Source organism: Pagrus major, chromosome 10, assembly GCF_040436345.1.
Source record: "Pagrus major chromosome 10, Pma_NU_1.0".
Classification (NCBI taxonomy): Eukaryota; Metazoa; Chordata; class Actinopteri; order Spariformes; family Sparidae; genus Pagrus; species Pagrus major.
The window spans coordinates 2,753,326-2,768,577 of record NC_133224.1 but is presented as its reverse complement, the minus strand read 5'-3'; the positions used below and the strand labels follow the sequence as shown (position 1 = coordinate 2,768,577).

At 41.5% G+C, this 15,252-nt stretch overlaps 1 protein-coding gene across 3 annotated transcripts in view; it reads left to right on the top strand.

Annotated features, from left to right (window-relative positions):
* The window catches only part of LOC141003235 (uncharacterized), a 31,500-nt gene that overhangs the window by 7,013 nt on the left and 9,235 nt on the right, over positions 1-15,252 (top strand). For 2 of the 3 annotated variants that reach the window (XM_073474526.1, XM_073474523.1), the window contains exons 1-4: positions 10,668-10,708; positions 11,040-11,384; positions 11,485-11,586; positions 11,785-12,102. In XM_073474526.1, the coding sequence (XP_073330627.1) occupies positions 10,672-10,708; positions 11,040-11,384; positions 11,485-11,586; positions 11,785-12,102 (802 nt within the window). In that variant the 5' untranslated portion in view covers positions 10,668-10,671. Of the gene's footprint in view, positions 1-10,667; positions 10,709-11,039; positions 11,385-11,484; positions 11,587-11,784; positions 12,103-15,252 lie in introns of those variants that run through there. The other variant, XM_073474525.1, reaches the window with a different exon arrangement.

Genomic DNA, 15,252 nt, shown 5'->3' with positions numbered 1-15,252 from the left:
TTCAGTGTCTGCCTATTAGGATTCCACAAGAAAAGTTCAAAATCTGGGATAAAATGATCTCCAGATTTGTTGGAACGGCAAAACACCACGGATAAAATATTGTACACTACAATTGGAAAAAGATAAAGGAGGTATGGCTCTCCCCATTTGAAGGACTATTACCGTGCAGCACAACTCAGACCAGTGGTCAAGTGGTGTGACAAAGGTTATACTGCATAGTGGAAAGACATTGAGAGGGTGGTGGCAGGTATTCAAACCCAGTCCTTGATTGGTGATGCAAAATTAATGAAGTCACTACAAGACACGATCGATCCAGTAAGTTTGCACACATTGAGTATCTGGTTTGATTTAGTCAAACAACACAAATTAGAGAAAGATGTAAAATTGCTAAGTTGGTTTGCATATGATGACAGATTTAAACCAGGCTTAAGTGACCACAGCTTCAGGGACTGGGGTAGGAAAGGGCTCACAGCCATGTGTACATTAACAAAGGATGGGAATCTAATGCACTTCCAGGAGTTAAAAACGAGTTATGGATTAGAAAACAAGGACCATTTTAGATACTTACAGTTAAGGGACTTTTTTACAAAGGAAATACAAACTGTGAAAACTTTAAATGGTGTACTTGATGTAATGACCAGGACATACAGTGGAACTAAACTCAAGGCAGTCTCAGTACTGTACCAAAGTCTGAAAGACTCAGAAGTTGCTTCTACTCTATACATTAAAGAGAAGTGGGAGAGGGAGCTGAACGTAAACATTACTCTGGAAGAATGGCATGATATGTGTGAAACACAACTCACAACTACAAATTCAAGAACATGGAGGGAATTTGGATGGAAAAACCTGACCCGTTACTTCATTACACCTAAACTGAAGAGTAAACAAATTGGTTCCCAACATACATGTTGGCGGTTCTGTGGAGAGAGAGAAGCAAACCACACACACATCTTCTGGGAGTGTCATAAACTTAACCCTTTCTGGGAAAATGTGCATAATGTGATGAAAGACATGTTGGGATATGTAATACCCAGGGAATGTAAAGTTATGTATCTTGGTAGTTTGAATAATTATGTTCCAGAAAAAGATAAATATTTAACCAAGATGTTATTGGTCACATGTAAAAAAGCAATGACAAGGAACTGGTGCAGGGCTAGCCACTACAACGCAGTGGCTAGAGATCATAAGAGAGGTTTGCATTATGGAGAGAATGACCCATCGGCTCAGAATGAGAGAAAATGTCTTCACGACTAAGTGGGAGAAATGGATGCAGTACGACACAGTGAGCAATGCTTAAGGATTGACTGATTCAAATGTATGTACTTTATTTTGGATAATAGATACAAGTAACCATGACTGTTATTCTTCTGTTTTTTGTTTTTTTCTTACCACATCTATCCTAATTTTCTATCTAATTATGCAATGGAATTCATAATGAAAATCTGTATCTCTTTGTTTAAATGTAAAAAACTTTAATAAAAATGTGAGAATGTGAAAAAAACAAAAAACTTATTTGTATGCTACAGGTTTTATGTTAACAAATCAGCATCTGTAAAAATCAGTCAGAGAACATTTGATGGGTTCTCTTCCCCCAAAGACAAAATAAAATAAGATTCAAAGTGACCCTGATAGACTTATTACTTAAACACATCAATACATGTAAATGTCACCAGATGAAACATTACTGTGAAGCACAACATCAGGTTTCTGTACAATGTTGTAATAATTCAATAAAGTTATTAAAACCTGCTTCTGCTGTCTGTACAGCTGATGTTGTGACTTGTTGTTCTCTCAGACTGTCAGGTGGAGGTGGATTCAGGGGCGGAGTCTGTCCAGCTGCCCTGCAAAACCACAGTTCACCTGCCTGATGATGCTAAAGTTGAGTGGACGAACAGTATCAACATGAAGGTCCACGTGTATCAGAATGGCCTTCTGACTGACGAGCAGCATCATCGTTACAGAGGCCGAACAGAGATGAAGAGAAACTCGCTGAGAGACTTCAGTCTGACTCTGAAATACCCCACAGACATGGACAGAGGCTTTTACATCTGCAGCTTCTACGACAGGGACGGGACCATCCTGATGTGGAAACAAGTGGAGCTCCTGGTCAGAGGTGAGTACTGCAAAACTGTCATCCATAAAGGACTTTTATATTGAACCAAAGCCACCTTTCCTGATCCTGTAAGTGTTTTAGTATCTAAACAAAAAACATGGAGGACTCGACCTCTGACCTACGACCTCTGAGTGAAACACCAGTTTAAAACTTCCTGGCTGATAAAAAATGCTGTCAACGAACAGAATCCAGGCAGTTTCCTTCTAAACATGTTTGTCAGAAACTTTTAATTGTTTATTAAAAACTTATTTGTATGCTACAGGTTTTATGTTAACAAATCAGCATCTGTAAAAATCAGTCTGAGAACATTTGATGGGGTTCTCTTCCCCCAAAGACAAAATAAAATAAGATTCAAAGTGACCCTGATAGACTCATTACTTAAAAACATCAATACATGTAAATGTCAACAGATGAAACAATACTGTGAAGCACAACATCAGGTTTCTGTACAATGTTGTAATAATTCAATAAAGTCATGAAAACCTGCTGCTGCTGTCTGTACAGCTGATGTTGTGACTTGTTGTCCTCTCAGTCTGTCAGGTGGAGGTGGATGAGGGGGCGGAGTCTGTCCAGCTGCCCTGCAAAACCACAGTTCCCCTGCCTGATGATGTTAAAGTGAAGTGGATACGTAATAATCCCGAACCCACAATGACGGTCCAGGTGTATCAGAACGGCTCTGACCAGCCTGGAGAACAGAACCAGTTTTACAGAGACCGGACAGAGATGAACAAAGACCTGCTGGAAACTGGAGACTTCAGTCTGACCCTGAAAAACCCCAAACACACAGACACAGGGACATACAGGTGCGATGTCTACAACACAGACGGAGACATCGTGAGAGGGAAAACAGTGCTGTTTAAAGTCAAAGGTCAGTATGAAGATACAGGTCAGAGGTATTTGTGTTTGTCTCTGGTTGTTTGTCTCTGGTTGGTTGTTTGTCTCTGGTTGTTTGTTTCTCTGTCCAACTGTCCTCTGTCTCCTCTGCAGGGAGAATTCAGATCACAGATGAAACAATCAAAATCAGGAACAGAAGCAGCTCAACTGATCCAACTCCAACTGATCATCTGATGGCAGATCAATCTGCTTGATTGGTCTGTTTGTCACTCTGACTATTGATCTGATCATCAGATCAGATTCCGATGTGACTTTGGATCAGAGAGACAATGGAGGTGAAGGAGCTGATGGACGGTGGATGACAACATGAAGCTTTATCAGCTTCTTCTTCACTCTGACTCCTTCTATATAATCACTATTGGTCACTATTAGGGATGTAACGGTTACCGGTGTCACAGTAAACCACGGTAAAATTCCCGATGGTGAAGGTTACCGTTTAAGTTTTAATTACCATGGTAACCGACGCGGTCGATAACCATGGTGTGGAAAACTCGCGAGATACTTTATCCAAGTCTCCCTACGTAGGCGCAGCGTGCACCGTGCGCTTTTTATGTAGTGAAGAAGACATGGCGGAGGGAGGACGTGATAGTAGCGGCCCTCAAGGCATTTTTCCGCCTTCAAAGAGAACCAAATCTGAAGTCTGGGCGTATTTTGGTTATTATAAGAATGCTCAGGGACAGCTGGTCGAGGATGGCAGCCCTATCTGCAGGAGCTGCAAGAAGAAAGTTGTTGCGAGGGGCAGCAACACATCCAATTTACTTACTTATTTGCACGACCATCACCCTCAACTGTTAGCTCTCTTAGCGAATGCAAGGTAAATTAACCTTAAGCTCAGGTGCATGATGTGTGTATGTCGAGTTTTCTCTGTCTAATTTGCTGTCACTAATGCAAACTGACCAGATAGTGGTATAACTGAACGAAGTTGATCCGTGATTTGGCACGTTATCTGAACCACTTATTAATTGTAGATTTTACTTTTTAAAGTCGACCTAATAATTCCCCAGATATTGATGCAGAGCTGCAGTGAGGAGGATTTGAGACAAACACGTACTGGGTGGACTGAGTTAGTGAATGCAAACTGACTGAGATGACTGACTTTCATCTCAGCTCCGTTCACCGGAGCAGCGTCTACCTGTGGCTCAGCAGCCATTAGACCAATCAGATTGACAACAGACGAGCAAGCAGACAGAGACAGACAGCCAATATACTGTATATATAAGTAATATCAGAAATATATAATACTTGTGGATTATTTGTAGAATAGACTATATATAAAGAATAATCTAAAATGGTGAATATAAGAAGTGTCTAGATAGAGATAAGAGCCAAAATAGAGTATTCACAATTAATTTAACAATAATCCTTTTTGTTTTGATCTAAAAAATTATCCAACCTGTTTCTCACAAAAGTGATATGATCTAGATTGTGAGTTTTGTGATCTGTTGGTTGCACCCTTAGTATTAAGTAACAATGACAGTAATAATTAATAATGACATTTTCTATTCATTTTTTTCACAGAGTGGTTTGCTTCTGGCCAATCGAGTGCTACTGCCAGTACATCTCATTCTACCTTTGTAACGCAGACATTACAGGACGCGTTTCAAAAACAGGCTGCTTATACCCTAACCCTTTTAATATATAATAAATCTATTTAAATATAAATCTTGGTGAAATTATTTCAATTTATCAGTGTATCAGTGTTTTTTCAACATTTTGAAGACATTTTAAAAATACCGCGGTATACCGATAACCAGATTTGGACTGAAACATGTTCTTGTTTCTTTTTAGACTTTCAGTGTCCCTGAAGGCCACTTGTCGTTTAGATCCTGTGAGCTCGGACAGAGGTCTCACTTTGAAGGAGACACCTGACACTTTCAATCTGTTTGTGTTTTATTGTCACACTCACTATATTCCAGTTTTTATCAGTTGCTTCAACATGTTTTCTAAAGCACTCACACAGTTTTCTACCTTAATCGACCCTGTTCAGAACAACAAACCAGAATAACATTGTCTTTATCAACGTTGATGTCCAGAAAATGAACTTGTGTGTTTAGTTTCTCTTTGAGACTTCTGTCCAGTGAAATCTCGTCCACAGATGGAGGAAGACGTCCTTTAAAATCAAGCCAACATCTGTTTGAACAAACGGTCTCAAACAGATGTTGGCAGGCTTATTTTATACCTGTGTGATGACTGAAGTAAGAGTTACGTTACATATCGCTCAGATTTATGATGTCATGGTAAATGTCAACAATAACTAATAAAACAGAATAACAACAGGAGTTTTGAGTTTTAGTTTGTTTTACCAACATAACATAACTGACATGGACAAAATGAGGTGAAAGAACACACTCAGAAATGCATGTTCTCTTGTTTATTTAAAAAAAGCTTCACCTTTGATCACCAGAACCAAAAATCAATTAACCACTACTTGTCAACCAATCACAGAGCTTGGTTCGAAGCCACATGATCCACTGAGAGCGTTTCAGGGCGATGACCAGAAAACAAACGTTAAAGTTCCAGCAGCGCTCAAATCTTTGATATTCATCAGTGTGACAGAAGAAAGACGAGACTTCAGCAGGACGAGACACGTTTCAGTCTGTAAGTGTGTGACTGCATCATTTATTACATTTTATACTAAAACTCTGTCAACAGCTGCAAACTCATTGTATTCTCTCTCTGTTGTCAGTGCTGTGTGTCTACTGCTACTTTGTGAGCGCAGGATCTTCATCTCATAGTGAGTATTGTTCAACAGTCTGACTGTACAAGTGATTTTCTCAACCGTTATCCAGAATAGTTCAAAATGAGCTCCACCTTCACCAACTGCAGCAGTAAAATCCAGCTTTGCACTTTGTGCCACAGAAAGTTAATAAGCCAAGTTTGGAACAGGTGAGCAGGTAGAAAGAGTGAGTGTTTTGGCAGGTGATGAGTGACTAGGAGTCGGCTGGAGTTGTGACTGTAAAACATAAAAAAATAATATATGAAACATTGAAAAAGGAGGTCATGATGCACAGGACTGATAAGCACAGATAATGTCATCACCTGGTAAAACAGAGGAACTTCTTCTCTTTCTAACATCAGATGTACAGCGACGGGAGACCAAGAAGAACACTGGAGTCCTGCCAACAAGGATGGTCATTTCTCTGATCTGGTACGTCAGTGTGGGCGACACTGTACAGCTCAACTGCACCACACACAATGACAAAGGGAACTACGGCGACACGATGGACATGCAACTGGTCTGGACAAAGATGGGACCTGGAGAGAAGACCAAAAAGGTTTGGGACATTTACATTAAGGCCTAGATTAGGTGTTTGGCTAATGTGACTGTGTGATCGATCTTTTACGCTACAGCAGTCAGTCAGTCAGTCAGTCAGGAGTTCTGAAGTTGAGATGTGAATCTCAGTTTGGTATATTTGTGTGGTGTCTTCTCACAGGTCCTGTTGAGCCAGGGATTAGTCAAAGAGATAAAAGAACGGAGGTGGTGCCCCATTTACGAGTGCTTTATCAATAATCTCAAGTGATTAATAAATTACATTTATTAGTAGTGTATATCCTATATATATATATGGTGCCCCGTGTGAGGCCACTTAAAACCACAGTTCTCTGCATTAAATTAATGTATACAGACAAATATTGGTTGTAATAATCAAAACTTAAGCTGTTTTAATGTTGTTTGGCTGTCCACTGAGTGATCAATGTGATACTTAACTTCATATTCTTGACGGCATATTCCTTGAATTGTGTGTGAGCATAAAACTTTTGCTGAGCCGTGATTGTGCTGCTTAATATGAAATTAATGTGCACAGATGCTGCGTTGTAACCAGATCTGTCAGTTAAAAAGAGCTTTCCAGCATTGCCGCATGTTGGAATTAATGTGTACAGATTCTGTGTTGTAACGCTGTGATTTATTTGCATGCATAAGTGTTGCTGTACACTTATAGCCATGAGACCAGAGGAGACAGTTGACTCACTTTTGTCCAACTACGTTACCTTAAAACAGAAAAATACAACTTCTGCCCTCAGACAAAATTGTGAGAAACAATGGTCTCTGCCCTGGGACCAGATGAGACCAAACAGCCATGAAGAAAAGCCAAATTAATAAATTAGACTACACTGCCCCAAATAGCCATTGTTTTTTGAATACGAGTACAGCAAAGCTTAATGCAATATACATTGACAAGCTTTCTAGCTCACCTGATTAGCTTGACTAGCTAGCTAAAAAAAAAAGTTAGGTGAAAAGGTGATGTTTTTCTGAATTATCTTGTTATTCTACCTTTCTGTGATAAGAACAGCCACTGCAACATTTTAATGCAAGCTACAACACTAGCGGCTAGCAGCTAGCTTGCTAGTAGGCTAGCCTAAGTGAGTCAAAATGTCTGAGTTTGCTGTGTTTTCTCTGAACTGTAGCATTTATTTCTCCGGATTGGGTCAAATGAAAGACTGTCTCTCTCTGTGCAGTTGTGAATAATGTCATGGAGAGTCTGCGGCTTCCTGTGTTGGAGGGGGAGGACATGATGCTGCGCTGTTTACACATCAACAAAACCACCAAGGAAATCACCTCCAACCTCAGAGCCACCTTCTACAAGAACGACCGTGTGCTCAAGTAAAACTTTCCTCAACCCGAGTTTATTATTCACATCAAACTTACCTTCATCAACATATTCCTTGAATCTTATATGAGCATGAAGTGTCAGTTTCTTTTCCTCTGTGTGTTTGTGTCTCAGGTGGGGAACTCAGGGCAACTGGACTCTAACAGCAGAAACCAAAGCTGACGAAGGACTCTACAAGTGTGTCATTCATGGTCACGGAGACACTCATGAGAACTGGATCACTGTTAGAGGTACGAACACGCTCATACTCTGTATACAAACCCTACAGGGCAACGTTTTATAATACGGTCCTTGTAATAAGTGTTAGTTTATAGGTAATGGGGCCCTTTTAACTTCTTACAGATAGAATCTAATAGATGCTTCTTGACATTAATTAGAAGTGTTAATAACAGCATAATTACGGAAGGGTAAAAACATTTTTTGAGTTCTACCTTTTTTGTCAGAATTCTCTCTTAATTATGTCCATGACAGCTCTGAATGAGGACGACCAGAAGAAGAGGGACCTGGAGACGACGTAGATGTTCCCCTGCAATGCTCCACCTCCAGGCTCCAGTCACCTGCTCTCTGATTGGTCAACTCAACCTAACCTGCTCTCACAACATTAGACATGAGAGGCAAACTTTATCAAGTCCTGCACATAATATTCAAGAGTCAAAATTACCAACATTTTAAATAATTTCAAGGGCTGTTCATTAACCAATATGAGCACCACAGTGGAATGTGTGTCTGTGTATCCTTCAGTGTATCTGAGCCTGAATAAAACGGCGGACACTCTGTTGTTAACATGAGCGTGACTTTAATGTTTCTGAATAATTTAGAGAAGCAACCCCCAGCTCCATCAACAACACGAGTTATGAAACAGGGTCGAGATGGAGGAACAGGAAGTGGCAGGAAAGTGAGATGAGGAAGGATGGAGGACGAAACAGATGGAGGGAAGTACTAAAAGTTTATACATTAAAATATGTGTGTAGCAGTAGTCTGCAGCGTGCGGGCCGGCGTGGCCGTTGAATAAGTAAAGCAGGTTGTCATGGATACGAGCGACATGGAGGCGGTCCTCGTTCTGCTTCCTGAGACCCAAAACGGACGCACAGCCGACCCGGGACAGACTGACCTGAGAGAGGGAGGAGGTCAATTCATTATTTCATCCATCCAGACATTTATAGGTCAATTCATCCATCCATCCATCCAGTTACCTGTGGGATGGGTTTCCCATATCTGATACTGGAGGGCAGCAGTATCGGTTCTTCTATCCTGTTGTCCCAGATACCAAATGAGTCCCAGGTGACCAGTACAAGTTCAAAAAATCCTTGATTTCTTTATATAGCTGGATTAGACCTTTCTGAAGACATTTTTATACATGTTTAATCATATTTATTGTAAAAAGTACCATTGAATGGCATTAAACCAAATCTATAAATAAATGTTATTCAGACCCAAAACATCCTGCAGAATATATATAAAGACAAAAGAAACACATGTCAGCTGTTGCTTCAGTGCAAACTAACCTCAACAGATTGACAGAATCTGAACCAGAATGGATTTAACTATGAATCACTGTCATGCTGAACACGGCCAAGAGGGTGTGAATGTTTTTGGCACCAAGCCAGAACCGGAAGAAGGAACTAGAGTCTCTCTCTCTCTCTCTCTCTCTCTCTCTCTCTCTCTCTCTCTCTCTATGCCTCTCTCTCCCTTCTTCTTCTTCTTCTTTCTACATTTGTTTGCGTCTTATTTTTTTAATTAAAACAAACTACAGTAACAGTGATGGCAGTAGCCTATTAGTAGTGACTCTAGTGAGGTAAGTCTCCTGTTTCTTACATTTAAATTGTCACTATAAGTAAGTGAAAGTGGTATGACGTAGCAAAAATGTCACTTATGCTAGCTAACGGGCTACATATTATTTCTATCTTGTGTTTATTCCAAAACATACGTAAGAGGTGTCTGTCATTAAAATGATGATTGAACAGCTATAACTAAATACATTATGTAGCTTACACCTATTCCTAATCCTTACTTCTGTGTCAACAAGAATTACTTAAGTTAAATATTATTTACGTTTCTATGGAAATATTTAAAATAAAAGTAAGCTTTATGATTTATTTGATTCTGAAACCATGGTGCCATTCCACTTGCTGAATGAAGTCATCTTGTAACGTACAAAGCTTATTCATGAGTTGATCCACATTAATGCTTTACTAAATTGGACTTTGCCCGAGGCTAAGAAAGATACAACACTACAACCACTAACAACGAATACAAAACAATCAGCCAGAAACCTGGGTGTTGTTTTCAGTCACCATCTGAACTTAAATCAACACATTAACAGTCCAGTTAGAACTTGTTATTTACAGATCAAAATAATTGCCAAGGTCAAACCAGTGCGACCCAGAAACATAGTTGAACAACTCGTCCACACCCTCATTTTCTCCTGTCTAGATTACCAGAACTCATTATCACCTGTCTGAACAACACAGCAGCTGCCCGACTACAGTTAGTATAAAGTACAGCAGCCAGACTCCTGGTTACCCATCCATTACAAAATTCAATTCAAAATGTTACTGATTACTTTTAAAGCCCTAAATAGTCTCCAATTGCTTAATTTGTCTTTTTTTGTCTCTTATTATTATTATTATTATTATTATTATTATAATTATTATTATTATTATTATTATCATTATTATAAAGTAATCAGAGTAGTAACACAACTTTCTAGAAAGTGCAGCTTAACCTCAAAGCACTTGTGTGTTCCAACAGTTCACAGTTAACCCAGGATTAGTAGAAATGCAGTGTGGATCATATAGACCTGGGCTGAGGTTAACCTGGGTTAACTATCTGTGTGTGAAAAGGAACTAAATTACAATAATGTGGAGTTTCAGCTGTGTTTGTACCGTCGAAACACTTTGAGTCATATCTAGACGTGCCGTTCATTTTAAACTAAAGTTGTGTTACAGTGGCACTTGATGCTCAGGAGGAGGAACGTGACGACTGGCTGTAAACTGAGTGTTTGAAAAGAGAAGCAGATTAAATAATATTTTAAATTGTCATTTTTACAGGAAGATGAAGATGTTTGTCGTGTTTGTGGTCCTCGTGCACAGTAAGATAAACACATGTGTTCTAGTTTGCAACTTGTATAAATGTATATATAATGTAATATAATGTATAATGTATAAAGGAATCTGACAAATGGTTATCAGTGAACATGCAGAGGGACATCAGGCCATATTTCAACATAAATGAACATAGTTGATGAGCCTTTAGTTCCCGTTAGACAACAGCTACCGTTAGCATTCAAACTCTTCCTAGCTAACAAGACTGTTTGATAGTATGACATGATATGATAGTAAAAGTGTAAATAAGTTCTCAGATATCAACACACATCTTAGACTGCTGCTGTCATTTACCCCCCTACCTGTGTGACCTCACAGTTTCCCAGCATGCCTCAGCTGTGGAGCTGTATGAGGGGGAGGAGTTTGTCCTGCTGCCCTGTGAGTTTCCCACTTTTGACGTGGACGCCCCCTCAGTGGTGTGGCGTCGCTTGGATCTCCATCCTACAACCGTCCACAAGCGTCAGCAGGAAGGTGATGAGCTTGGAGAACAAAACCAGCTTTACAGCGGCCGAACATCCATGATGGCTGATGCTCTTGAGAGTGGAGACCTCAGCCTCAATCTGACAAAACTCCGCCTCTCTGACAGCGGGAACTACACCTGCACCGTCAGACGAGGGTCAGGAGGAGAACGGAGAGTGATGGACGTACAGCTGCAGGTCAAAGGTCAGCCACAATCCCTGAAACCAGCTGTAGATACAGGTCCGAGGTCAGTACTGTAGATAAAGGTCAAAGGTCATGTTCATTATGTTTCTGTTTCCCACAGAACGATTTCCATCCTGGGCCACAGCTCTCCTGGTTCTCCTGGCTGTTGGTCTTATTGTTTTGGGGGGTCTTTTAGTGTATTTTCGGCAGTATTTCATGTCAGGTACGTCACTTCTACTACACTACCCAGAATGCCAATGGTTGTCATCTTTAGTCTTGTAAGTCGACCGTGATTGTTGAGGCAGAGTGTCGACAGTTAGTTCTGGGATTATAACAGAAGGATGAGACGGTGAGGTCCTGTTACCATCACAGTTCCTGCTCCTGTCTGTACAGCTGATGTTGTGGTTTGTTGTCCTCTCAGTCTACCAGGTGGAGGTGGATTCAGGGTCGGAGTCTATCCAGCTGCCCTGCAAAACCATAATTCACCTGCCTGATGATGCTAAAGTGGAGTGGACGAACGGTGTCAACATGAAGGTCCACGTGTATCAGAATTGCCTTCGGACTGACGAGCAGAATCAGTGTTACAGAGGCCGAACAGAGATGAAGAGAAAATCACTGAGAGACTTCAGTCTGACCCTGAAATACCCCACAGACTGGGACACAAACCTTTACACCTGCACCGTCTACAGCAGGAAGAGGACCATCCTGATGTGGAAACAAGTGGAGCTCCTGGTCAAAGGTGAGTACTGCAAAACTGTCATCCATAAAGGACTTTTATATTGAACCAAAGCCACCTTTCCTGATCCTGTAAGTGTTTTAGTATCTAAACAAAAAACATGGGGGACTCGACTGTCTTGTCTCTACTTTACTTCTGAATTAAGCAGAGGTTGCAGAATTCAATCCGAATAATATGGACCACACATAGACATGTCTGTCTCTTGCTGAGTGCGAATTTAATGTAAACCAAACTCCTCCACCCTACCCATACTACCTTTCCACATTCTTACAGGGCGTGTTACTCATGGACATGACATCCCCCCTTTTCTTAGAATTAAACTCTTCTTAGTTACAGAAAATATACCTCAGGATAGAAAATATAACTCAGGATTATACTTCACATTATGCTTCACATTTCAGGAATTCTCATTTTAACCTCCTTCTGAGCGGCCAGATCTGTAACATAACTTCACCACACAGGAACATGTACCTCGCTTATCAAAATCACTTTAGTATTTAGTACTAGTCAGAACTCATTACTTAGTATCATAACATATTGCTTGCCTTTAAGCAACCATCAATCACAACAATTCTTCCAAATCATGAACTGTAATAATTTCTTCTATTGCTAGAAATCAAACACATTCTATATACCCACAGGTTTTAACTCATGAACAATATGACAACTCTCTTCTTTTTCTTTAAATCATTTGAGAACATAGTCAGACAGTCTATTGGGTGTTTGCTTGACCCTTTGTGGCCTGGATGGCAGGTTTGCTTCTGTCTGTGTGTCAATGTCATTTCTGGTTTGTGGACTCTGAGTGTCAGTGGTGTGTGTGTGTTCTTCTATCGCCTCGCCGATTCCTGTGTCGTCCTCAGCTTCCTGTGTTTCCCCCTTGTCTGGGAATGTCCCTTGTTTCAGTCTCTTCTCTTCGTATTTCTTGACAAAGGTGGTGTTTCTTGCATATCGTGCTCCTGTTGGCAAATCCACTACGACCTTGCTTCCTGTCCTGTGTGTGGTGTTGCATTGAATGGGGTGGAGAATTTGTCAGTTTTGTCTTGTCTCAAGAGCACAGTGTCACCAACACTGACCTCTGATAGCTGTGCTCCTCTGCGGGTGTCTGCATACAGCTTGCTCTTTGTCTTTTGCTCTGTATCACGATCACACACTTCTTGATCAGTGTGCACTTCAATCAGTTCAGGCAGCTTTCCTCTTACCTTCCGATTGAAAAGCAATTCAGCAGGGCTTTTACCTGTTGTTGGATGGATGATGCACCTGTAGACCGTCACATACTTTCTCAGTTCTTTTTTCCAATCAAGTCCATCTGATTGAGCAATTCTGATCCTTTTCATAAGTGATGCATTCTGATGCTCAACCTCTCCGTTGGCCTGAGCGTATTTTGGTGTGGTTTTGATGTGTGTGATGCCATTTTCCTCACAGAACAGTCTGAATTGTTCTGATCTGAACTGAGGACCATTGTCAGACTTGCACGTGACTGGCAATCCATGTCTGCTGAAGATTGGCTCCAGACTGTCTATGAGCTTCTCTGCTGTGGTGGTGGTCATGACATCATATTCATAATATCGGCTGAAATAATCTACTACCACTAGAATGGAGTGATTGGACGGGAGAGGTCCCATTGGGGTAACTGCAACGTCCCCCCAGGGTCCATCAGGTAGCGGTGTGGGTCTCAGCGGTTCAGGTGGGTCAGGTCTAGCAACTATTTGGCATCCGTGACAGGCTTTGCAATGTCTCTCGGCTGCTCTATCCATGCCACGCCACCACACTTTAGTCCTGAGATGTTGTTTTGTTCCCACTATACCCAAGTGTCCCTCATGGGCTAGTGCAAGTGCTCGTGTTCGCAGGGCCTGGGGCAGCACTATACGTGTGCCTCTTAGAACAAGATATCCTATTGTGCATTGCTCATTTGCAATGACAGCATACTGTTTGCACTTCTCAAAATGTCCAGTTGCTATGGCTTTGCGTACCTCATGGAGCTCTTGGTCAGTGGCAGATGCTTCCTCCACTTCTGAAGTGGTGAGTGCCTTTGGAGTCGCGTTCACTGCCACAAATCTCACATACTCATCAGCTCCGTCTCCATGTTCTGCCTGTTTCACCGTGTTTGGCAGTCTTGATAGTGAGTCAGCAATGTTGTTCTTCCCTGTTATGTGTACTACCTTGAACTGGTACGGTTGCAGGCGTAGAACCCATTGCTCTATCCGTGCACATGGTCTTGAGCGGGGGCCATATATTACTTCCAATGGCTTATGGTTTGTGACTAGGTCAAACTGTCGCCCATACAGGTATGGATGTAGTCTCTCGCAGGCCCACACCAGACCTAGTGCCTCTCTCTCTGTCTGAGAGTATCTCCGTTCACAATCAGTTAGGCTACGGCTCACATAGCACACAGGGACTTAAATTCCTTTCTGGTTTTGCACTAGGACAGCGCCTAACCCCACAGGACTCGCATCCGCTATTACCTGGGTTGGTGCCTCTTTGTCGAAGTAAGCAAGGGTGGTTGCTTTAGCGAGCGCTGTCTTAAGAGCACTGAATGCTTGCTTTTGCTCCGGCCCTAAGTTGAAAAGCGTGTCTTTCCTTGTCAGGCGCCTCAGTGGCTCTGATAGAGTTGCAAACTGCGGGATAAATCTGCTGCTGTATCCCACAAGCCCAAGGAAGCTACGCACCTCTGTGGTGGTCTCCGGCTCCCGTGCTTCTGTCACAGCTCGCACTCTCTCCTCTGTTGGGCCAATGCCCTTCTCTGATAGCAGAATGCCCATGAAAATCAATCTGTCCATGTTGAACTGGCATTTTTGTGGATTCAGTGTTAATCCAGTGTCTCTGAGTCTTTCCATGACTGCATGTAGTCGTCTGTCGTGCGTCTCTTGGTCAGATGCATGTATGATCACATCATCAGATATGTTCTCGACTCCTTCAATACCAGCTAATGCGTTGGCTATCTCATGCTGATATTGTTCGCTGGCAGAGGACACACCAAACAACAGTCTTTTGTACCTGTACACTCCGTTGTGCACAGCAAATGTGGTGATGTCACGTGATTCAGGAGTCAGTTCAAGTTGGTGGTAGCCCCATTTTAAATCTAACTTGCTGAATATGGTTGAGCCGTTCATGCCTTGGAGTAGCTCATCCACTGTGGGAATCGGAAAGCGTTCC